At 35.2% G+C, this 26,238-nt stretch overlaps 1 protein-coding gene across 14 annotated transcripts in view; it reads left to right on the top strand.

The window, feature by feature from the left end:
* CPEB3 (cytoplasmic polyadenylation element binding protein 3) overlaps nucleotides 1-24,066 on the top strand; it is a 96,565-nt gene extending 72,499 nt beyond the window's left edge. For all 14 annotated transcript variants that reach the window (XM_075758212.1, XM_075758211.1, XM_075758218.1 and 11 more), the window contains 4 exons: nucleotides 12,858-12,976; nucleotides 14,261-14,375; nucleotides 17,169-17,350; nucleotides 20,339-24,066. In XM_075758212.1, the coding sequence (XP_075614327.1) occupies nucleotides 12,858-12,976; nucleotides 14,261-14,375; nucleotides 17,169-17,350; nucleotides 20,339-20,566 (644 nt within the window). In that variant the 3' untranslated portion in view covers nucleotides 20,567-24,066. The remainder of the gene's footprint in view (nucleotides 1-12,857; nucleotides 12,977-14,260; nucleotides 14,376-17,168; nucleotides 17,351-20,338) is intronic.
* The last annotated feature ends 2,172 nt before the right edge of the window (nucleotides 24,067-26,238 follow it).

Genomic DNA, 26,238 nt, shown 5'->3' with positions numbered 1-26,238 from the left:
TATTGCTTAAGCAGGAAAGGTTCTGTTGCCTTGAAAGTGAGAGTTCAAGGGCTGTGATAGTCCTAGAGTAACTTTTCCAGTGCATGTTGCTAATATGATTAATTTTACTGTCTACTTGTTATCCAGATGAAAATGAAGATTTTAGTATTTGGTTTCTGAAGATGAATACAAGTCTACAATTTTTCATGGCTGCACTTCCAATTTGCTGGAGAAACAAATTATTTTCATACTTTTCCTCACTAATGTGCTAGAAAAAAAAAAAGTAAAGACGATTCTGTGTGGTGTTTTCCATTTCAGCCTGGATGTGCATTTGTCAATCAGCCCCTTTTATATCTGAATCTACTGGAAAGTGTTTTATATAATCAGGGGGTTGACCACCATTAACCATGTAATGTCATTTTACAGCATTAGTAATAAATTGCTAGAAGAGTTTTGCAGTCATAACTGTTCAGAGGCTGTTCAGAAGGTTTTGATAGAGGCAAAATACCTTTTTTAAACACAGAAGTCAATATGGAAGGTTGGTTTGCTGTATTCAAAACTGCATTAAATTCTAGACTACTTCTATTGAACTATGTGATTATTGGAAGAAGATGGCATGTCTCAGTCAGCAGTCTTACAGCCAGTATCATCAAAAGGCCTTGAATTTCCCACAGAAAAAAATCAGGTTTCTAAAAGACCTAATTGATTTCTTGTAGCAATTACAGGTGATGTACTTTGGCAGCCCCTATCAGGGTCTGCAGTATATGTATCGCTTTTCTTTTAAATTGTATCTAATGCCTCTCAGTTTTGCTTTGACTGATGGGCTAGGTAATACGCTATATGAGGAAAGATACTTAGGGCACATCCATTGCTTCCAGCAAAGCCAGTTTTGAAGTTCATACGCATCACATCTGTACCTATTATTAAGGTTTTTTCATAAGCCTCCTGACTCTTTAGGGAAAACTAAAGGTCACGTGTTGGAGTTGCATAATTTTTTTCTTTCCAGAACAAAGTCTTTCCATAAATCATCTAGATGCTTTTCTGTTGCTCATATGCCAGAGGCAGGCTGTCTTGTTTGCTCACTGCCAGGAAGGGTTAAGATTGCAATGGGATTTCTTATACTTTACATGAACTATCTATTTTATTAGAGTACATTGAGTTAAGTCACAGTTGATATTTAAGGCTTGTCTCAAGGGGATTGCTGCTTCCAAAATTTAAAGAGCAGCTGGTTGGAGTCTGGTTCATGCATCTACTAATCACTACTCATCGTCACAAGCTTTCAATCAAATGCCCAGTTCAGTAGACTCTGTTTAAATAGCAATTCCAAACATCCACTTTCTGGACGAACTGTTGCAGTAAATTTGTTTGGGCAAATGCTGAAATAATTGACTAAGATTTTTCAGTAAGACTTACCTGTGTATAGGGCCCATAGTTTTTAATTCGTTGTTGAGCAGCTGTTACCTGCAGTAAAACTTCTTGATATTCTGACTTATTTAGACTAAATATACCTCTGACTTAAATGGAAAATAGACAAGTGTTTGGTTGCAATGATGCAGTAATCTGCAGAACTGATGGTGGCCCCAAAAAAGTCCCAAACCAAATTTCAGACAAGTCTACTGATGTCTCTCTTGGCTGGAACCAGGAAATCTTAATGATAGTCCTTATTGCAGAATGCTTTTTTAAATGAGTTTTTCAGGAGTATGTCTTGAGTATTCAGTATTCTGTAGTATATAGGTAACTGACACAAACTTACATGCAAATTGAATTTTTTTTTTAATTTACTGGGCAATTAATTTTAATAAATCTAGACTTAGTTGTGATCACAGGTTTTAAATCTTAATGTTCTTAAAGATGATCTCAAAAAGAAAGGATGAGCCCTATGATTTTATCTTCTAATAATCAAAGATGAATCTTACAAATCATCAGCTATCCAAATTAGGGACAGGGTTAAGTTCAAAATGTTAACTGTTCTTAGCTCTTACTTTGGGAGACGCAGATCCTTTTTTAATGAAAGCTTTGTATTTAGTGAAACAGAAGAACATAGACCTTGATGACTGACCTCATGTTTCCTAAATAAGAGCACTGAATCATGCATTTTTAGGGGTGTGCATCTCTGTAATTTTTCTGGTTGATAAATAAATATATTAAACTGTAATCTATGGTATACTAATTCAGCATACATGTATATTATAATGCTTATATCAAACTGAGTCACTGAGTAGCTTACACATCACACATGGCCTACTCAGGAGGTAAAAATACGCTCTGGGATAGATTCCCATTGGATTTGTAGCTTCTATGAAATGTCTGTGTATGGGGAAGAAAATATGAATTCTGATTGAGAAGTCCCTTATTGATGATATATTTAAATAGTGAATGGATATTTAGCTAAAACTAAGTATATTAAATAATTCTATGTAGCTGCTGTTTATACTGAAATTTTTCATAGGATAATGGCTAAAAGACTCTTATGCAGATTGAAAAATATGTTTTTTCTTCACTATTGTCATTTCATAGTACACATATGAAAGAAAATGCTGCTAATTCTGATTTGAATGACTGTCAATTCACAATATCTAGCTAAATTATCTCTCAAAACCCACCAATAACTAAGATGCTAAAAAAATGTTTAAGGCAGCAAAACTCGAGTTGAGAAGTGAAAATATTACCTGAATTTGAACATACCTAACTACAGAAAACACTTTCCATCACTTATCTATAGGTAGTAACCAGACTACTTTTGTCAAATGGAAGCAGTTAAATGGTTGTCTGATTCTCACTAACCACTTCTAAAGCCAAGTAGGTTTTACTGTAGTTTGTGTGTTGCCCCCCCCCCAATCGAAATACTACTTTCATTAAGTGTTGCCTTTTCTTTTATTTTGTAAATGGAAATATATGAATTGATCTGTATGCATTATGGGCTCCAGGATAAAAGCAGTCCTTTGAATGGTAATATTGAGGATTTGATAATATTTAGTGCTTTGCTAATAGTTTGCGCTATGTCTTGTTTTGCTAATAATTTACAAAGCACCAAATTCTTCTTTCAAATCATTCAAATAAGTTCAAAGGGATGATTTGGGCTGGTGGTAGAGATATTCTCTACTAGTACTGCAGCGTATTCACTGTTTCTGAAGGTCATCTAAAAAATGAGTTGTTCGCTATACACACCCCCTGATCAGTTGTAATCATTTCATGCACTACAAGCTTGTACTTTCTTTATAAATGCCTATAAGCATTATATTTATGACATTCCATTCCTAAAATTACTGCAAATGATGCACACAATTCTACTACTATGATAATGATACAGTAATATAAAATTAGTGCAATATCATCAAGGTAATATCCCGAATTATACTTCTGTACTTTCAAATCAGAGATTAGGACTGGCAATGGGAATGCATCAGGTGCTGAAATGAAAGATGCTGTGGATGCCTCTGCCCAAGGCAGTGCATGTGCGCCGCTGATTTCCAAAGCTAGGAGCAGCTCAGAACTGGTGTCTCTCAGATGTCTCAGTGCTGTGGCCAGCAGTTTTTAGGTACTTTGTACTGTGCAAATTCTACCTAGTTTTGGGACCTATGATGTATGTGTACTACCTCAGTGTTATCAGTAGTCTGTTGTATACCAATGGAGGCTGTGGAGTTTTCATTTAATAAAGTGAAAAACATGATGTTTTGGAGGAAGTGATACGTCCAGTAATTTTTTTGGTAAAATGTACCATTCTGATCTGCCAGGAAAATGCATACTCTCACTAACCAGAAACTTTTTTTTTTTCTTCTTCTTTTCTTCTCCTTGAGAGAGAAATTTGTTCTGCAATGATGAGTAGTCAAGTTTTGGAAAAACCTTCCATTATTAAGGAAGGTTTTTTCAAGCAGCAGCTTTTCTATGTAGTCAACACAGACAGGAAACTTGAGCAACTAGAACCTGAAAGCAATCCACTTGTGAATGAACATTCAAACCAGTTATTAACCAGCAGTGCAGCACAGCAACAACTGACAAATTGACTACTTGATTAAAAGAAGACAAGTCAAAGCCTGGTACTGAAGCTTTGCATTCTGTCTTAAGAAATGTCTTACAACTTCAGTTCCTCTCTAGGCACAGTTCACTCACTGTGAAGCACAAATTGTTGGTCTGCTCACAGGGGAGTTAGAATTATAGAAAATCAGGGAATACGTTGCTGGTTTGGTCTATGTAAATGACATTGGGTATCTTCTCTTTTTGATTGAAGTTCTTTAGTTTTAATTCAGCTTTTTGATAACAGTCCCAAGTGTGTATCACAGCTCTAGTAAGTGCTGTTTCCTTTCCTCTTTAAAAACAAATTTTAAGAAAAATATATTATTTAAAATGAAATGTATTGTAAACCCCAATATCAAATTTTATTAATGAAAAATAACTGACATTAGCCAAAAAAGTAGTCTGGATTTTTGGACCTTTGCTTTCTTCCCCTGAAGATATTTGTGTTGAATTTATTTTACCTCATGCTGAAACTATGCATGAAATATAAGCTGAAATCAAGCAGACAGTTTATATTTATCTAGAATTTTTCTATGTTAATGTTGCTCAGAGTAGAATTGGAAATTGGCTTATTTGCAAAGAAGAGTAACAGGTTTTGTTCAAACTTGGACGCTGATCTCTTTTCAGCCATCTGTTCAGAGCAAAAGCAGGAGCAGCAGACCTGACCCCCTCCAGATGATGGCAATGAGCTGCTCTGCCCAGAACAGTCACCAATTCATAGTGCCCTTGAAAACCAAAATTGAAAAATTCAATTCTGAATTTAGTTGCTTTTTTGATATTTATGAATGTAAATGCATGGATTTTTTCATGCTGCTGACCCAGTAAACTTCACAAAGATAGCTCTTGCCTCATTAAAAATTTAGTCTTCATCATATGATTAATTCATGTGACTACTCTTATAACTACAATAAACCAAATTTTATGTTATAGCCTTTCTTTTATGTTTTTATACCCTTTAATTCTGATTTATAGCTACTATAGATCATGTTGCAGTCTGAAGTCTGAAGTTTTAAAATGGCTGTGACCTTTGAAAGAGGAGACAACCCTATAAATTTGCTGTTGCAATGTTTTACACTAGTGTAGAAGTAAAATGCCAGACAAAAAAGAGAGGCTTTAGTATGCTTGTAGAGTATTATTTTAGTTTAAAAAAAATTTTAAAAAAGAGAGGCCTTTCAATGTTTTCTTTTTTAATACAGGTGGGTAGGAGTATTTTTACTACAGGACAAACTGAGATGGTATATTGACGTGCTTTAGCCCCAGCCGGTAGCTAAGTGCCACGCGCCGCTCGCTCACCCCTCCCCCGGCGGGATGGGGAGGAAAAACAGTGGCAAAGCCTCGAGGGTTGGGATAAGGGCAGTTTACTGGGACAGCGAGGGAGAGGGAAACAATCAACGACAGTGCTGATAACAGAGAGTAACAATGGGTGATAACCGAGGACGATTTACCGATCCGACGACCGACCGGACGCTCAACTGGTCCCAGAGCCACGCCGAGCCCGCCCCTCCCCGACTAGCCCCCTTTTATGGTGAGCATGACTTCACATGGCATGGAATAGCCCCCGGCCAGCCCGGCTCACCTGTCCTGGCTCCTTGGGAAATTAACTCTATCCTTGCCAGAACCAGGACATATATGTATACTGGTTCTTCCCCCCCCCATAAGTGGTGAAAGTCTTGAAGTAGTGATGACTAGGAAATCCTTTCTGCTTCTTGACATGTTTTGGAATTGACTTTGTAAATCTTTATCTGTATATGTTCACTATAGCACTATTGAAATGTTCTCCTTTCTGTTCACCGCTGACGTGCGTTGGGGTACCTCTCCCATGTCCCAAAATAATATATGTCCTCATGGAGCAAGCAGACATTCTGTGGGTTGTTGGTTTGGTTGGGGTTTTTTCCATTTAAATTGAAGATGTGGGGGAAAAACTCTCCATAATATTTCTGACAACATAGGAGGTTTCTAATTTCTCTGTTGTTTGTGATATGGTAAGATCATTAGTAGTAAGGGTTAAATGCTAGTTTTCATTCTTTTTGGTAATCTCAGTGATGTGGACAAATTAATGGTAAAATAGGAATTATGAAGACATGCAATTTATTTTACAGAAGCTACTGATACAGAACGTCAGTTTTCATTCAACTCTTCCACATGATTTGCTTGCTTGCTGACTTTTCTTGATAAGGCATCCTGTCCATTTAACTGTGTACACTACATTTAATTGCTATTTAGATTCAGGATCCAGTTATTTTTCAATGGAACTCAGGATATGGAGTACATACTTTTAAAAACAAACAAAACCTACCCCAAAACCTGTCTTTAAGTTGGCATATGGGGCATTTCTTACATATCAGATTACTCAGACTTAGTCTGGTTGGTACCCATGAAAAACATGTAAAAATGAATAGGGGTCTCATTGTAAGATGCTGAACTGTTCACATTTCTTACACCCCTTTTGTTTTTTAGAGAAAGTAATCAGTTGACAGCATCATACACTGCCATTTAAAATTAGACTGACTAGAAGAAATTCATCTTTTCAGCCCTCACTAATACATAATTTACTCTTCGGCAGTAGCTAAGTGAGATTATAGCCCTTTCTATTTTGAGGTTTCTTAAGTATTTAAAGCCTTTGATGTTTTTTGAAAATCCAGTGATGTCACTGCAGTGTTTGAAAGAAAGTCTGCATTTTGTTCAACATCTCAGATTTTTATTTTTGAAAAATGAGTTTCATTTTTAATAGTTGTTTCATCTTAGGATTTAGAAGTGTGTTTTATTCATGTTCAAAGCATCTTCTAATAAGATGACTAAGGGTGACTTTGAGCAATGACCCTTTGTCATCACATTAACTGATTTAGAAATTTGGTTCACACTGTTTCTAAATGTTACTTTGCTGTGGGCTTTGAAAACAATTTTATTCTAAAAATTCTAGGAGATACAACCTTAATTCAATTCAAAACTATTTTTAAAAATCCAGAAAAAAAAAAAAAAGTGTGCTATTTATTTCATGAAAAAAATCTATTTAAATCTACTTTTTTGAGGTAGCCATCTCAACCATCTAAAAATAAACCCAAAGACATGAGACTAGAACATTAATTTTCTTTGCCAGTTTAACTCCATCTTATTTTTGACATAATAATATGAGGTAGATATATATATTGAAATACTTTTATAAGAGATGCTAGGTGGATGGTAGGTTTTACAGTAATCCTGGAGCCCATAAGACATCAGAAAAGACGCTGTCTTTTAAACAGAAAACTTTAAAAAGATAGAATGAAAGAAAATGTGCTTCAAAGGTAATTTAACTTTTTCCAAGTGTAAGAAGTCTTTCCATTTTGCATGTGAAATGAATACACGTGACTACCTAAAGACTGTTCTGACTTACTATGAGGTATGTAAAGAGAAGAGGAAGTCCTTCTCTTCATTGTCTTCATTCTGCCACCCAACATCAGTGTTATAAAACGGAAAACAAGTGACCCTTAGAATATCCATTCTCTATCTGATTTTGTAAGTGGGCTGAATTTTGGGAATTATGGATTGGAAGTCAATTACGTAGGAAATCAATATAATTCTTCATTACAATTGTTTTCTTTATTTGAAAAGTATCCCCAATTCTAAGACCCAGAAATAGATTAATCTTTCTCTATTGGTTATGTAACATTTGAATGCCAAAATGCTGGCTTTGCACCAGCAGACACAGCTCATAGTTGATGTATTTGAACAGCAATATATAAACTGCTGTTCTCAAATGCAAGAACTTAAGAACTACTTTTAGCATTCACAAGTTGAGCATAAAGTGCTAAACTTCAGTTAATATAAAGAGATGGAACTAATTCACAATTAACTGAAATTTTGAAGAAAGGCATGAAATTGGATCATCATAATAATAATACAATTGGATCATCTTCAACTGTGAGAAATATTTTGATCTAGACAAGAAGATAGTCTTTTCTGATAAACTCTACCAGCTATGGCTTCTGAAGTTGAATGGTGTCTACAAGGCCCCTACGTTTATTTTCTCCTTTGCCTGATACACTTAATACACATTCTGCCTTAATAAAGGATCATGAGTAGTTCTTTTCACTTTAATTACATTGAGGAAGGATGGGCAGAACACATGCACGATGCACTTTGAGCTAAAACTCCAATATGATTTCCTGTAATTTGTACCAACATGCCAGTTTTTAACATTAAAGTATGAATATTAAGATTCTTCTATTATAAGAAAGGCAGAATAAGCACCTTGATAAGCTTTCCATCTAGCGTGTTGTTTTGAAGCCTTATTACTAAATATGCTGTCAGTAATACAGAAAGGTTCCCATCGTTACAGAAGGTATGCCTATGTTGGTATTAATTGAAATAGAGATTTTTCCAGAATGTCTAGGCTGGCAGAAATGCATTTTCCAGACTATAGCAACATTATATGGTAGTTCAAAGTGTATCTTGCATTTCAAGTGACAACTTTGTTTCAAGCTTGTAGGACGCAGCATATATGCCAGATTTTCCAGTTTGTTCTCAGCAAGGTTAAGTGAAATTAGATGAACTGGACTAAATTATCTGTTCATATGGAAATTGTGTCACTGTTTAGATGTCAGAACAGGACATACACAAATGAGCTTAGTTCTTGTGCTGCTTTCCATAAACTAATGAATCCTTGAGCTTAAGGTTGAGGAGCTCCTAGGCTGTGCTTCAGAATCTAGGGAAATTAATCTCCTCATCTTCCCTCTGCTGTACCCCTTTAAAAGTTGTAGTGATTTTTCTTACAGCAAGATGGATTGTTGCCTTTTTCCCCATTGCCAAGTGCAATGTGTATTGTCAGCACTACAGTGATGTGTTGTACCAACAGCTGAGAAGGAGGTAGATTGTTTCTGCTCTGCCAAGAAGCCCTATATCTGTGTATATAGAATGTTCAGCTATTGTCACGTACCTTGCTATTTTATGGGTCTTCAAATATCTCACCTGGTTTACTTTGTGGAATCCAAGTCAGGAGCCGTCCCTTGAGCCCTCAAACCTTTAGAACATTTGGTCAGGTAAGAAATTACCACTGCTGAAGTCTGTCTGCAGCATGCTACCACAGCATGCTACCAAGATTCTGCTGTAGAGGATTAAAATTTTGAAGTTCATTGAATTTCTTACTTCTTGGAAAAATGCCATATGCTTTAAGTCATGATATTCATGATGCACAGAGAGGAGAATGTGCTGAAGCACACGATGCTGAGGCATTTGAAGCAACTTTCAGCATCTGCTAAGTAATTCAAGTTATTTGGATTAATACTTTTTTTTTTTTTGGAAACTGATCATCTTATTAGTTCTACTCACCTGCTGTCTTTAAACATGAAGTAAGTTTCTTTTTAAACCTAGAAGCCCCTATAATTGACCATTATGAATGTTAGAAGTTAACTGGCCATGCAGTAAAGCTTTTTGGGGATTAGGCTCATCTCTCATGGTGTCTAGTAGGAACAGAAATAAGCAGTAGAACAGGATATAATGCCTGAAGTAGATGTTTTTGAGAATCTCTTCAAGGTTTTATAAAATTATAGCCAAACTTAGCATTTAAACACAGCTGACAGACAAAGAAAATTAATTACTGTTAATTTACAGATTGGTATGCTGTTTTTCCTTTAAATTGTGACTGAAGTTATTAAAAATGGTGTTTTGTTCCTATGCAAAAAATTTATTATTAAATGGCATCTAGTGTGAGGCAATTCTTTATGCAATGTCAGTTTTGGCATGTTTATTTTCCAATTTCATTTTTTATACTGGAATTTGAGTTGAGTGTGTCTCCTCCTATTGAGTTCTAATCAAATGCAGTACATCCGTGGGAGAACAATATTTCTTGTATGAACAAGGAAATGCAGCTCTAAACAATGGTACTGTGAGCAAGAAGGGAAGTCTTCAGTAATAGCAATGCCTAGCACTTCCCACTGTTCACAGAAAGGAGCTGCACCTTTCTGAATTTAAGGTTTCTGCATCCCAATACCCTTCCAGAAAATGAGTGCAAATACCTTTAACTTTCACAGCTATATTTCTTGTCTGTATCAGCTTCTACATAATCCTTATATTATTTGAACTACTGTTACTTAATTATTTTTCATTTCAGTGTAATCTTTGTTAATCTTGAGTATCAAAAGTCCTTGAATAATTGGAATAGATGTGCAATCACCAGGTTTTGAAGCAGTCCTGGACATCATGTCCTGCTAGTCCAGCCTGCTTGCTAGATTGACAGAAGGCTGCTGCTGTAAACTGCTTACCTGCCTGTCTTCAGAGGGCCCATGCAAACTCCGTAGCAGGCAGGGAAATGTGTTAGTCACAGAGGTCTAGAGAAATGAGGACATGTAAATTTACTAAACTTCATGGCAGGCATTAGCCCCAGGTTAGAAAACTGAATTCTTACTAACTTGGACTGCTGTTGTAATCTAGCAGCCAGAGAAAATTAACAAGTATCAGTTTGGTTAATTTTAACTTGTTTGGGAAATTATGATCATATTGTTTACTGTACCCTCAAATGGCTGTCAACTCCAACTGCCACAGATGATGTAACCTTTTAACATGACCCAGAAACACCTGAAAAAGCTTCATAGAAGAAAGAAGTATCCGAAGCTATTACCCAGATTTTTGCTGAGTAATTAAGCCACAATAAACATTTCCGAATTTTCATTTTTACTTTGGGCTAAAGAAATTGTCAATGTTTTGCTGGTTTAAGATTATAAAACTCTAAAAAGACAAAATTGTATTTTTTAAAGTTCAAATCTTATGGTCTGGTCAGAAGATAAATCCTAAATGTTTAAATATATTTAAATATATTGTAAGCCATTCTTTTAAAACATGCATAAATGTACATGTATTCTTATTTTGATTTCATAGTATTGGAATGATCTGCACTGCATCTTCTGGGAATTCATCTTACAAAAAATATAAGGCAAGGATTGGGCTGAACCATAAAGTGTGCTCAGTTGGCTTTGGAGGTGTAGTTGTCATGGCAGTCTCTTCCAAGTATCTAGGTTTCTGATTGGGGCATTTTATAAGGCTGAAAAAACTGCTAAACTAAAGATACTTTAATTTGTATAAGTTTTTGCTCTGATTATTATATATAATCAGAAGGGAAGGTACAAAATGAGGAGGATATAACAAGTGCATGGATGGAAAATAAAATTAAGCTAAAAATTGATAGTGATTGCAAGCTAATTATTTTTGTACTCAGTTAACGCAATTAGGTTTTTAAAGTCTAAAACTAAAATATTGAAGTGTGTTTATATCTTTAGAGGACTGTTTTAAGAGAATTACATCTGCTAGAGAGGAAAATGATGTTTTTATTCAAGAAATATTTCACTTTTTATTGGGACTGGTATCTTTAATTTAGTCCAACTCTAGGTACATAAGTTCCTTGTTGGCTAGCAAGAGTGATGATCAAACTGTTTTGTTTTCTTGGGGAAGTCAGTCTGTCTAGATGTGTTCTGGTCTATAAGTATGTTGTTAATGCAAACTTTTTTTGGCTTCTAAAAACAAACAGCTGCATAGAACTTCATGTTCTTTGAGAGCTCACATGACTAGAGATAGTAGGTTAAGAGGTAATTCGGTAGCTAATAACGCTACAGAGGAAAACACTTTTTCAGTGTCTATCTTACATTTTTTTATAAATCAGAGTTGTATTAGTATTTATCTAAAAAAGGACATGCCAAATAGCATTCACGCAATGCTCAGTGCAAAATTAGGGTAACTTGCTACCATATTAATAGCAAATAGACTGTGTAAAGCTATATCAAAAGTTGTCATACTTTAAATATGGTGTATCATCATGTAGACGCTTAGTTTGTGCCAAGAGTCCCAGGCAGAGAAAGCCTAGGCATCCCTGCTTAAGCTCCAGCTGCCTCTAATTGCTACAGATTTTCTGAAAGGAGGTAGCCTGGAAGACACACAAGTACCAAATTATAAAGGTCAAAGCCAATGCACTCACATTCAGTGAGAAAACTGAGTTGTACTGATTACGGAGCAAAAGAGCAATGCGTGCTTGATAGAAAGTCCTCTTAACCAGGCAGCTGTATTCAAGTCTAGCAGCCAGCCTTTCGATGGCTTTGCTTAGTGTGGACTGCGCTGTATTAGTTTCGCTTCTGAGCTAGCAAAAGCATGGACTGCTTGGGTCAAATCTTCATTCAAATTTAACAATGTTAAGTAAAACTGGAGAAAGGTTTCTTGCCAGCTGCATTCAGAAGAGCACTGAATGCCACACACACACTTAGTTTTACTGACTAATTTAAAGTCCTAAAATTCTGAATCACTTGGAGCAATTTTTAGTGGACTTTTTCTTTTGAACTGCTTTATTTAAATATAAATAACAACAGCAGGCCTTTGACTTGTAATAACACACAATGAATGAATGCCTTTCTTTTCGCTCATGCTTATTGTTTTTAGGTGAACATTTTTTACAGTTAAGTATGTGAGCATAGAAGTCTATCTGTTTACCTGTCTATTTTTTTGCCCCTTTCTTCTAATATTTATTCATTGTAGATAGTAACCAGAAGTTCAGTGCCTCTGTTGTAAGATGATAATCACTGATACTGGCAGATACCACTGATAAATAGCTCAGATACCATTGTTGGATAGTAAGAAACCCTTATTCACCAGCCTATATACTCACTGCTCAAAATCATTAATTAATCAAATAAACATATGCAGCAAACACTCTTGTCTCCATTCTGAAATCAATACTGTATGAGTGTATGATCTATTCAGTGAATTTAATTTATGAAAACAAACCAATAGCCTTAACAGTTATTTGTAATTTGTATAACTTATTCACTTCTTGGGTTTATTTTCTTTGTTTAAAAAATGCTTTACAAACTAATCTTTTTCTTTCTTGTGCCTTTATCCTTTCCAAGGTTATGCCTTTCTGCTGTTCCAGGAAGAAAGCTCTGTACAAGCTCTGATAGATGCCTGTCTGGAAGAAGATGGGAAACTTTACCTGTGTGTGTCAAGTCCCACAATCAAGGATAAACCAGTAAGTAGCTTATGCCATGACACTTAGCGCTGGTTGCTAACCCATTTGCTGTTACTCTTTTCAGTTAGTAAATAAAGACTGACTTACAGTTAATTGACTTGTCCACTTCCTGTTGCTGTCCTTGCTGTTACCTTGAATTGACTTTCTGTATCAGCGTAACATGGTTTTAACATTTGCTTCTTTCTGATAAATGCCATGTTCAATTAACTTTTATATTTGGTACTTCTGGCATCTCACAGGAGTATGCATCCTTTTACAATGTTAGCTGTAAGACAATCAGATTATAGTTTTTCCCTCGATGTTATTTGAAAGAAAAGAAGGCCTTATGCAATGAAGAAACTTAACCCCCCCCTCAAATTAAAATCCAGATAGCTTCAACTATCCCCTGTACTTCTTTAGGTTTCTTAATTATTATTTTTTCTGTATGCAATAGCTAATCAATTTATAAGTAGGTCGCATTTACCTTATATAAACTGCAGGGTAAAAACAAGTAATGCAGACAGCTACAGCAGAATAGAAGACATACAGTCACCTGTTTCTATTGTTCACATCTCTAACATTCTTTAATGCTAGTCTTTTTTGTGGTTATGGATACATGCAGATTAGATGAAAACTACAGATAAATATGATTAGATTAAAAAAAAAAGCATGCACAGATAAATGAACAGCCCAGTACTACAGCACAGTGAGTGTGCTTACGTGATTTCTAGGATCAATAAATGTATGTATAAATGCAAAAGCTTTATCCAAATAACTTCTGAGCAGGATTTTTTCTGTGTAAAGATTTCTTATCAACTGTGTTGCTTGCTGGTTAACAGAAATGAACGTTCACACATTATAAAAACTCCTTTTATATCCAAGCACAGAAATTAATTTTATCTCCATGCCTATCAGTGCTTTAAAATTTGTGGATCACTGTATGTGATTTCAGGAAAGCCAGAAGCCCAAACTGCAACTGTAATTGCACATACATGGTAAAATATACTGAAAGTCCTTTCACAGAATTCTTATAATGGCGATTAGGGGCAGAGAATTAATGAGGTAGCAGTTTTGCTATGAAGAAATTTAACTCAAGCCTGGCCTCTAGAGGTGATAAATGAATTGTCCACCTTCTTTCAAACACTTAGATAAGCTATGTCCTCAAATTGTTTTGGTGCTTATACTACTAATTTACTGCTTTTGTGAAGTTAAAATTGTATTTTTAATTATAAAAAGATTTGACAGTTGTTTCTGAATTTTAATCGAGTTTTCAAGTTCTTCTACTAAAAACAATCCTTAATACAGGTGCAAATTCGACCTTGGAACCTAAGTGACAGTGACTTTGTGATGGATGGGTCTCAGCCTTTGGATCCAAGAAAAACTATCTTTGTTGGAGGAGTTCCACGGCCGCTCCGAGCTGGTGAGTAGAAGGAAAATGTAGGGCATGTAGTTCCAGATTAAGCAGAAAAGATGAGAAAATATCTATAGTATACATAAAAGAAATAGAGCAAAAATATATATACTCTGTCTTTTCCAAAGATTGTAGCTCACTTTCTTAGTCATTGAGTGTCTTCCTGTCTACAAAATACAAACTGTGAACATTTTTGATCTTTTCAATAGATTACTAATTGGGATTTTCAGTAGAAAGTTTTCCCCAAGTTTGCATAATATCCTAGAGCTTGGCTGATCTTTCATAACATATGCCATCTTAATCCTAACCCTGATTTGCTTGCTGAGATGCAGACAAGTTTCCCTTCCTTTTGACTAGAACACAAACTTCTCCCAGCCCTGTTACAAACCAATTCCAACTGCAGCTTTGATTTCTCTTTCCCTTTTTCTCAACCCTAACCCTATTTTTCCTGTGGAGCTATAGACAAGGCCTCTCAGCTGTTGTCCAGAAGGAAGATTTCTCCCAGCCTAGGTCTCTTGGTAGCCCCACTCTGTACTGAAGACCACTCTCCAGACCCACTCCTAATGTAGCTCTTTTACTCAATCATTTTCTTCATCCTTACTCTTTTTTCTTCACTTTTATTTGCAGAGCAATAGACGAGACTCCTTTACCTTTGGCCAGAGGAAAGATTTATCCCAGCCCAGATCTCCTGGCAGCCCCCACTTTGTTTTGAAGGTCTCTTTTCATCACCACTCCCAACTGTAGCTTGACGCTCTTTTTCTTCCTAAGCCTTATATTTTTGGTGAGCCAATGGCAAGGTCACGAAGCCATTAGCAAGTTGAAACATTTCCCCTAGCTAGGTCTTTTGGCAGCCCTCACTACCATGTAGTAGTCCCTCTCCATCCTTACTCCAGGTCAGCTGCGTGGTTTCTTTTTTTCATCCTCTCAACCCTAATCCTAATTTTCCAGGCCCGTAGCAGACAAGGCCCCTCAGTCATTGTCTGGAAGACAGACTTCTGGATCAGGTTTCCTAGTAGCCCTCACTTTCCTTTGGCAGCCCCTTTCCAGTCCACTAGAACTGCACCTTCTCGTTTTCTTTCTCCTAATCCTAATTCTTTTGGGAAGCTGTACACAAGGTCCCCCAGCCATTCATTGCTGACAGTAAGATTTCTCCCAGCCCAGGTTTCTTGGCAGCTTTCACATTCATCACCATCTTAAAATAAGGCGTAACTGTAAGATGGTTATGTAAATAGTAACAATTGAACATTACCTAATTTCTAATTACAGCCTTTATGAAACTGTATGTAATTTGGCCTGTCATAGATTACATTTGAAATGCATTACGTTTGAAAACCAATGCCTTTACATAGTTAACTCCTCCAAAGCAGACAAATAGTTTCTAGTTTTTCTTGTTTGCAACTTTAAATATCTGATACAGAAGTTTTTCCTCAGATGTCTGAACCCTGCATGGTTTCCTTGCCCTGGAATCCTATATATTCTTTGTCTATTGGCAACAGTAAATTACTGGAACTACTATTGTAAATGTTTTTAAGTGTCCCTGATATTTATTCCATACTGTCACTTTCTGAGATCATTACTCAAATGCTGATTCCAAATTATTAGAAAGCAGAAGAATCTACTAGTCACTACATTATGCTGACAGTTTTCTCCTGTTTGGAGCAAGAGTATTATCTGCTTTGGTAGAGTGAGTCAGACATTTGTTTGCTTATTGCAAATGGACAAATTAGCTTATGGTGTTCCCTTAATGTGACACACGTGTTTCTGCAAACACATATACATACTCAATTCAAAAATTGTCTCTAGTCTATATATAATTAACTAGTGAGAATTTTGTGAGAACTACAAGGATTTAAATATCTTTTTCATTTCATCTTGGATAGCTAGATTTTAACTTGATACTGAAAGTATTTTCACACATTAGCATAAAAACTGACTTGGCAGGGCCTCTACAAGTCCCAGTATCCTGCTTTGTGAGGATCAGTCCTTCATCCATCTGATAAATTTGTCTATCAGTTTTAGTGAGAACTTGGCTCAGTGACCATATATCTTTGCTCAGTGTACATGCGTCTTCTCCGCTTCCTTCAGCCTCTTTTCCACTTCCGTCAGTTCTTTCCCTTAACTGTCCACCTGTATGTTTTCTCAGCCATGCACTCAGCTTGGTTTATTTTATTACTACTTTAGGGTTATCCTTAGTGTGAGAAAAAAGCAACAAGCCATTTTAAAAGATCCACAGTCAAGTTAATGTTCTACAAAAATACTAAATTAGATTGCATCCAAAATGTAGGCTTGCTTGAAGTGTGATAACTTCCAATGTTTCACAAAATTTTGTTTCAAATGAAAAGACATTAAGGAAGTGTTTTACAACCTTAGTATTTAGGGTAAAATATCAGATTCTAAATACGGGAATATTTTTAAATGATATTACATGTAAACTAGCATTAACAAGCCTGGCTGGAGCTGGAGGAGATCCCGAATACCTAATCCCAAATACCACAGTTTTAATTTACAAGATGATAAATTCTACAACAGTTGACTTGATACCTACTTTAACAATGTAACTCTGCATTTTTTTCACACTTCAGTCACACTGAGTTTCTTTTTTACAGATTCTCTTTTTTGCCTTTATATTTTACTATAATTCATGTAGGGTTGATTTAATCTGTTAAAACCAACGTTTGGGTTTACCATTTTAGACTTTGGAAGACAAGTACGCTAAGGCAAATAGCGTTTTAATGCAACAAACCAAATGCAACACTATGATTTATGTTAAATCTATAATATTTAACAATTGACTTCTTGCAGTTGAATTGGCAATGATTATGGACCGTTTATATGGAGGTGTCTGCTATGCTGGCATTGATACAGACCCAGAGTTGAAGTATCCAAAAGGTGCTGGCAGAGTGGCTTTCTCCAATCAGCAGAGCTATATTGCTGCTATCAGTGCTCGCTTTGTCCAGCTCCAACATAATGACATTGATAAACGGGTAAGTAAAATAGCATGGAATGGAATGGTTATTACCCACAAAACTGTACAGAAATAAAAAGCATCCTTATATTGTGTTGGAGAACACTGTAACCTCTGTTCTTCAGATGACATTTGTTAATTATTTAAAAGCTTATTTAAGAAGCTAAAGCAGAGTGAAAAAAATATATCTTAAACATCTTAAATAACTCCTTAGCACTAAAACCAGAAAATAGTCGGTTGTAAGCTTGTTTGTTCTTGGGTTTATTTTGAATTCTGAAGGTCATAGAATTGCCCAACATCTTTCTCCTCCTGTAGATGTTTGCTCATTGTTCATCAACTGCTTTTAGGTAGTGGCTACTTATATAGCCTCTGGCACTTCTGCTATTACTAGGCAACATTTTCTCTTGGCAATGTATGTCTAGACTTGAGGTTCATAAAACACAGGTTTATCGTAAGTATAGTAGGCAATGCTGACCTCAAAAGTCTTGAGAATTATTTAACCAAAATTTAACCAAATGCCAACAGATGTTTGATAGGCAAAAGGAGGTAAAATGAGATGGTTTTGTTCAGTTCCTTATGAAATCCTGGTTTCTAAAGGGCTTTTCAAGTATAGGGTGAAGTTAAGGTATTTAATGAAATCTGAGTTGAAGACATTAAAAGAAAACATTACTTAATTTCCAAGATCTTTTTTTTTCCTTTGGACCTTCTGTCTTCCCCTCTTGATTACATGTACAACCACCACCTATGTTTTTGAGGACTTGGCATTTAGAATTATTCAAAAGAACATACAGCATGCACTGCTGATACGTACTTTTACAATGAGGATGGCTTGTTTTCTACTTAATCTAATATAAATTGTTTCTTAAGAAGTCAGCTTGACAGGTATTGAGTGTGTCTATTATGTGCAGTATACATCTAAAACCACACAGCTGCAAAGTCCAAGCTATTTTTACTTTCTCTTTAAAAATCTGAACTGAAATTTTTGTCAGATTAGGTGAGGAGATATAAATCCTCCAACTATTTTTCTATGGTGCTACTATACCTCATGATTTTAACAAAGATGAGGGTGTTTCTAAATATTTCTTGTCCATTGAATTCTGAAAAAATTTTGCAGAGATATTAAGAAGATTAATTTTGGAGTTTTAATCACAGTGTTGAACCCTTTGAGATTTATATATCAGCCATGCTTAAAAACTTGGGGTTTTTTCTAAGCTTTAGGGTAGAGCCACAAATGATGCAAGCTGGTAGGTTTTTTCCATCAATCAGTACTTTTCCCAGTTCGTTGATTGATAATTTAAGTTCACTTGATTATCTTTTATCTGTGTTTAAAATAGGTTTATCTGTAAATTTGAAGTAGCATGAAATCTCTTAATCCTTCCTTAAATATTAGTTTTTAAATCTAATAGATTGTAATCCCTGAATTGTACAGCATACAATCTTGAAATGGTTTCACTAGTGACCAAAACAAGAAAAGGAGTGCGAGAGAGTATCTGTTTCAGACGTTCACATTTCATGCTTTGGAAATGTGAGCAGGTGGGGATCTAGAGATGTGCTGGACACTGAACTTGCTTTTCTCCAACTTCATTTGAGACAGTGCTGTTTTATTTTACATGATGCTTCTAATTTTAGTGGTAGGGCATCTGATATGCAAAATGGCAGTTATTCAGACTTCTTCCATGCAGTACTAGTAGTACAGTGTAATATAAATAAATAAATAAAATTGGTAGTTCTAGCTGTTCCATAGGAAGAAATAGAATTCACTATATAAGCTTTACTTCAAATCAGTAACATTTGTTGAAATGTGATCGAGATAAGCTGAAGTAAAATTCAGCATAAAGCTTTTTTGTTTAATATGTTTCTTGGTTTTCAACTTAGAATCTTATTCTGTGTTTCTTTAATACCATATGTATTTAAGTGTAGTTACTGGAGTCAAGTTTCCTTGCAATATACCAATTTTACCAGACTAGTACTTGTGGAGTTATAGCAAAATTATTTATCATATAAGTATGTATATTTCAATTTTTTTCTCTCTTTTTTTTAATGTAGTTGACTGTACTTAAACCACTTTATAAATAGCATCATAGAGCCATAAGAATTACACGTGCATAAACTAATGATTTCCCCAGGAGGAGTAAACACCCAATTTCAATGTGTAGGCTTGATTCTTAGGAACAGACACAGAGGAGACAACTTGCATGTTGTCAACTTCTGTAATAGTATTATTGCAAGTGCCTAGTTATGCATCAAAACACTGCTGTGTTTGGCACAAGTGCTTTAAAAACAAAAAGAATGCCAGTTCTAAGATGTTTACAACTGAGTGTAGGAGAAAAGTCAGCAGCTCTCCAGCCTAGCTGTAATTGATGGCAAGGCAACAGTTGGAACAACTATGAAATACTGCTACATTTCTGGATCTAAAAATCTTTAGATAGTGATTTTTGCCAACATAAGGCAGAGTATTTAATACAGGTGCATTTGATCTTGTTTAATTTGAATCTTCATTTATTAGTCTGGTCCTGCATTTTGCAGTTCACAAAAAACAAACAAGAGAAACAAACAAACAAAAAAACCTCTCTGAAGAAAAACCTCTGAAACGTGCCAGACCTCTGAAGTTTAGAAATTTAAGTTTATTCTTTATAATTTTTCTTCCTAAATACTGTTCTCTTGTACCCTGTCCCCGTAACAACTGTATCCACACTCCTGGAGGTTTCTTAGACAGCAGCAAAATCCTTGGAGATGCTATTTTTACTGTACTCACATCTTAGTACTTTCAGATACCTAACTTTTTCAAGAAATGTTAAATAGTTACCAAAACACCTCCTTCTTTTGTGAGGTTTTCTGACAAGTAAAGTGGTTGGTATGAAAATTTGACTACCAACCTCTTTGGGTTAATCCAGTGTCAGTTGAAAACCTTCAGTAGAGTCAAAATAATTAAAATATTGTTCCTTCTGTTCACACTCAGGAAAACCATGTCATCTTCTTACAGTTATTTTTCTTCTTCCTGGTGCAGGTGGAAGTGAAGCCATATGTGCTGGATGACCAGATGTGTGATGAATGCCAGGGCACTCGCTGTGGTGGAAAATTTGCTCCGTTTTTTTGTGCCAATGTTACCTGTTTGCAGTATTACTGTGAATACTGCTGGGCAAGCATACACTCTCGTGCTGGGCGAGAGTTCCACAAACCACTGGTAAAGGAGGGAGGTGACCGGCCCCGCCACGTCCCGTTCCGCTGGAGCTGAATCCCAGGCCTCACCCCAGAACAAGTACTGGAGTAGTAAAATCGAGTGAAAAGAGAGCGCTGCCTCAGGGCTTAGTGTTCTGGAAATCTGTGCATTCGTCCTCGACTTTAATGAAGATATGGGTCTTTTTATTACTATTATTATTATTTACAGTCACATTACTGAACTCAGTGTCCAGTATAATACAAACCGGCAGAGTGTAACTGTACTGATTTTGCACTTTGATTCACACAAACATCTGCTTGGTACCTTAATTTCCTACACAAGACTTGTCACTAGTGACATTATGTAGACTGCCATTCTCATCAGCCTTCACTGGGTTGATGTGTATGTGATGAAGATTTTTTTATTATAATTAGAATTATTTTTATTTTTAAACTGGAGCATGCACTTATTTTCAGAAATTTAGACTTGCCCCTAGCAGATGACTTACCAAAGGTAATATTCACAAGTAGGTGGCAGATGTAGCAAAAACTTAAACAGATATTCAGCAATCATTAGTTTGGGTCATTCAGAGTAGTAATAACCCTTAAAGAAAATAAGCCTTTAGTTGCTCTCCATTTTGACTTGTAAGGATTATACCTCATAAGCTGGATCAGACTTTTTTCTTTTGTTTTGCAGAGGGTTTTTTTTTGTTTGTTTTGTTTTTGTTTTGTTTTGGTTTTCGTTAGGTCTTTTAGTGTTATGTAAATGTATGCTGCAATAGCTTTTGCTGCTATTAAAATGGTATTACTAATACCATAATACTCTATTCAGGCTAGGGTATCAATTAAAAAATGAATATGTGATTAAAATAGTGATGGCTGCTGAAAGGAGATCAGTATAGCATACAGAAAAGCTTCCAAGGAAGGTCAATACTTTTTGACTGCATGTTTACTTAATCAGGTTGCTGCATGCAATAAATTTTATATACGTCTAATATAAAACTGCCCACAATGCACAAATTATGAATCTACGTAGGCTACAAAGTACTCAGTAACAAAAAAAAAATGATTACTGACTGGAGGAAGGCATGCCTCAGTAAATGTAATGCTTCTGAAATTAGGATCAGCCCATTACAGATGACCTATATTACAACAAATATAAAAACTAGCTGTAGGATATTCTTAAAACAAATTTGTGGATGGTAGATGAAGTACTTTGCGGTGCTCTGTTATATATCGTGCAATTTATTTTATATAGTAAAGTGATTATGTCTAGTACTGTGATCAAACGTAACTGTTAAAGCCTCTGTATCCAACATTAACACATTTTTGACAGTTCATAACAGGTACATAGAAAGAAATGAGCTCTTAGTTACAATCTCTCCCCTAATGCTTGCATCATTTATGTAGCTGCAGACCTTGTCCAGAAAACCAAAGAGCTCATGCTAGCGTACATACACTACCAATTAGATAGTCTGTCAAACTAATAAACTAGGCACATTTAAGAAAGTCAGGAAAAAAAAGTGGTGCTAAAGAAATGTCTGCATATAAAAGCAAGATGAGATGTCTGCTCTGTGGATGTGGCGTTATCTCTCTAATCCCTGGATGTATCCTGTGAAGCTTGAATACAATTAAGACCTGCTAACACAGTGGACATTTTTTTAGCATGAACTATGGGGCTGCAGATAGCATATAAATATAAACACACTTGGTATACTAATGATTGTGCGAATGTGTACACTATTTTTTTTTTCCTCCTTTGTTTTTGCAGTTCTGGGGACAATCTGACTGGATATGACACCGCATAGATTTAAATGTTCTGGTTTTGTTTGTTGTGATGTCTTTGTTTGTGTCTAATTTAGTAAGTTGTTTTTTCCCAATGTTTAGTTGCGAGTATTGGCTTTGAAAGGATTTTTTCTGTTTTTGGAAAAAAAAAATAGTTTTTTACTGGTTTAAAATGCTTATTATAATTATCCCTTTTGAAGTTACTTCTGGGCGTTTTTGTGATATTGCTTTTCCCAGCCCAGGTGTCTTTTTTCTGTTTTTTTCATCTGTACAAGACATTTTGTTATGCACTACTTTTTGTATCTAGACAGTTTTCAACAGTTGGCTGATGATTTTTTTTAAAGAAAAAGGCATGCTTTCTGACTGACATGATCTTTTGCAATACCTCAATTTTGAAATATAGGAAAGAAAATGATATTTTCTAAGTAAGTTTATTCAGAAAAATATATATTAATTTAATTCTGCAAGAAAAATGATTTAACAGATGGGTAACTTTATTTTTTTCATGCTTATTTGAGTTTTTTTGAAAATGAAGAAGTTAGAGCTTTATAACTGTAATATTAAAGATCATAGCTAACCTACAGAAATCTACCTAATTATGTGAAAGAAGTAAACCTTTTTGAAGAAATACCCCTCTTTCATGTAGAAAAATACCCCCAGAGAGAAAGAGAGAGAGAGAGAGAGAGAAAAGCCGGAAAATGTACAATATAGCATAATGTTGGATTAAATCTAAAACAAAATCATCATAAAGAACAGGTATAAACACAAACTCCATTTGGTGCTGAAAGTTGTGAATAGAAGGTGAAAAAATATTTTCCCTTAATTTGTATATTTATAATCAAGTGTGATTATGCACGACTGACCAGAATTGTGAGAGTTCTTCTGTTTGTATTTTTTTAAAGAGAACTTTTTTTAGTTTATTAAATTATGACATGATCCCTTTTGTTTTGTAAATGAATGTGCCCCTGAGTTGTTAATATGTTATATTAAAAAAGAGGGTCCTTCAAAAAAAGTTATTTTTTAAAATATGGAGTTCTGAACTGCAACTTGACTAAGAAGCCCCTGGGTACAACAGGTCCTGTCGTGGCCTTTTCTGATGTGAGACTTGAACTAGTCGATTTTTTTGAAGGCTAACCTAACCTCGACTATTTGTTGTTATGTGCAATACTGTTTGTACTGTTTGTATAAAAAAAAAAGAAAAATGAAAAGAAAAAAGGCATAAATCTTTATTGCAGATTTATTTTCATTGCAGACTTTAGACATTGTGATTCACTAAAATCATTTTTCTACTGTCAAATATGTACCTTTTCTTCATGCTGGTATTTTTTCAATAGTAATGTAGCCTTTGTACTGAGACAAATTTTCATTGTTATTTTTAGAAAGATTTTTTGCTAAGAAAAAAATTAAACATATTTACATATTTTTCATTTTTATTTCGTATTTTCTTTAAGGAGTGCTTTCTCAACCATTAATATAGTTGTTTCTGGGAGAGACTTTCATATCTGGTCAATGTCATTAATATTATTTTGTATTTTTACTTGGAATAAATTAATTTTATGATGCTAATTCTTTAAAAGTTTATTTTTTTCATTTTCAGTTATTTTTGAAGCTAAAATCTTTGTAATATTGTTACTAAAGTGTCTAGTTTTTTGAAATGCAAAGCTTTATGTATTAACTTGCTGATGTGGTTTACAATAGTGTGGCAATGATGAAAATGGTTGGTTATGTAAAGTGATTGGAAAATTGTAACAAAGAATTGGGCAATAAAAAGACAGAATGAAGCAGAAAAAATGTGATATTTTGAAAAGCCTTTTCCTTTATCAAAATGATTTAGGGAGATAATAGGGATGTCACAGTACCAGTTCGCTGTCTAGATTTATACACCACCAGTGTTGATGAAATATTATTGCCGTTCTAAGGAACTAAATCTATTGAAACAAGGGGGTTTTGGCCCTGCCCATTCAGCATAATGCTCCATTACTTTTCTTGTCATGAACTCAATAAACTCTCTTAGATTGAACCTCCTAAAATAGATATTCATTGTATTTTGCCACAGTGTTATTTATTTAATTAAATTGACCCTTTCCTGCACAACTTACTTCCTGCATATGTTTCTCAGTGGCAGCATGGAGCAGACTGTAGGTACCCACATCGCTTTCTAACCAAGTTACCACACAGCGCTGGTAGCTGCCTAGTTAATGCAAAATAACGTACGTCCATTTCCTGGTAGCAGTGCAGTAACCCATATTGCCACCCTGTCTGAACATCTGTTCAGCTTCTTTGTCTTTCTCTGTTCTCTGCCTCTCTTGTCTCTTTGTACTTTTTTTCCTTTTTGCATTGGCAATGCCAAGTGCCAGTATCAAAACACCTTTCACTTCACCTCCATTTACATCACCTTTGTTTCCCTATGCAGCCAGAAGAAACCCCTTCCTGAAGCCAGTGACTCTCTGTTCTGGCACCTAAACCAATCCAGACTAAAACTGGTGTTGCGTAAACAGGGCATACAATGACTTTCTCTAGACAAAACAATTACTTCAACAAGTTATTGATGACCTTTTAGACTAACTTGTGCTAGAGTGTTAGAGTGGCTCATCTGTAACTTGCAGAAAGAAATGTGTCCAGAGTTCGTCTATTGTGTATCCTCTGTGTGTTCAGTTCTGTAAGTAATGTATAGACTAGATCAAATAGTGAAGTAAAATTTAGACTCAAATTAGGTACTACTGGTTGGAATGTACGCAAATTGCAAACAAAGGAGATTAAGGAATGAAGAGGGAATACAAAAATTCCTGCTAAGTGGTACAAAGTTTATGCTTATATTTCTGCCTACATGCTTGTATTTTATAGCCTGCTAGCAAGGCATGGGCTAAAACAAATTGTATTGCAAATATGCAGTTAGCAAATAACTTTGCTGATTTCACTATCTGTTAGAGTAGTAAAAAAAGAAAAAAAAAAGCGCTTAACTGGGAAAAGCTCCCATGTTAATATTTCAGTATTGTGACATCTCTACTTGCAAGGTATGAGTGAAAGATTAGTCACAGATTTGTAGAAATGTCTCTTTTGTTTAATCTGGCTTGTATGTAGTTGCTTTTATGCTAGTTTGTATGATGTCAGCTAAACCCTTTTTTTCTTTTCCTTCCTTCCTTTTTTTTAAACCAGACAAACTTCTTAATCTTTGCTGCTATAGTGTTCTATCATACCACAGAGTATTTTATATTCATGTTAGTGACTACTCTATACCCCAAATGGGTAGCTGGTCAGAAATCACATTGGTTACATAATTCTGACACACTCAAATTTACATGAGAGAAAGTTTAGCAGTAAGTAGAAAACCAGGGTGCTAATAAGAGATAATTTTGGCTCTTTTTTTTTCCCCCCCCTGGATGTAGTTCTGTTGGGGTATAAAGTATTAGATATTTGTAATTTTACTGTCAAAATAATGGTCATAACTTTTAGAGCATTCACAGCTAAGATCTCTGTACTTGTTTTTCAACTAATTTTAAATGTACTGTATCTTTTATTACATGTTCTCTTAGATTGTTTTTGCTAGTAATTCTAACAAGGCTTCTTCCTTTTTGGCTTGGACTAATGCTTGTATGGAACTGCAGTACTGTGACTAAACATGGAGCTCAATGCTGCTATTGCTTACAACTGCTTAAACTTTGTAGTTTGGACTTTATTTTTTTTTCTGTAATAACTTATTAAATATAGTTGTATGAAGTACTGATATTTGTCATCCTTTGCACATGCTAAGGAAATCCTGGGATATGCTTTATGGGAACATAAACTAGCTACAAAACCCCCAAATCTTGCATTGGAAAACTAGATAAGGTTAAGCAAATACACACCTTATGTGCACACAAACTATCTTTTCCAGTTATTTTATAATACAAGTATATGGTCCACTTATGTTTTCGCTCTAAAATGGAAAAGCTACCATTTCTAAGGCATTTATTATGCTAAGCC

Source organism: Balearica regulorum, chromosome 7 (assembly GCF_011004875.1).
Source record: "Balearica regulorum gibbericeps isolate bBalReg1 chromosome 7, bBalReg1.pri, whole genome shotgun sequence".
Classification (NCBI taxonomy): domain Eukaryota; kingdom Metazoa; phylum Chordata; class Aves; order Gruiformes; family Gruidae; genus Balearica; species Balearica regulorum.
Note: the sequence above shows the minus strand (reverse complement) of the source record. Positions and strands in the feature narration are given on the sequence as shown.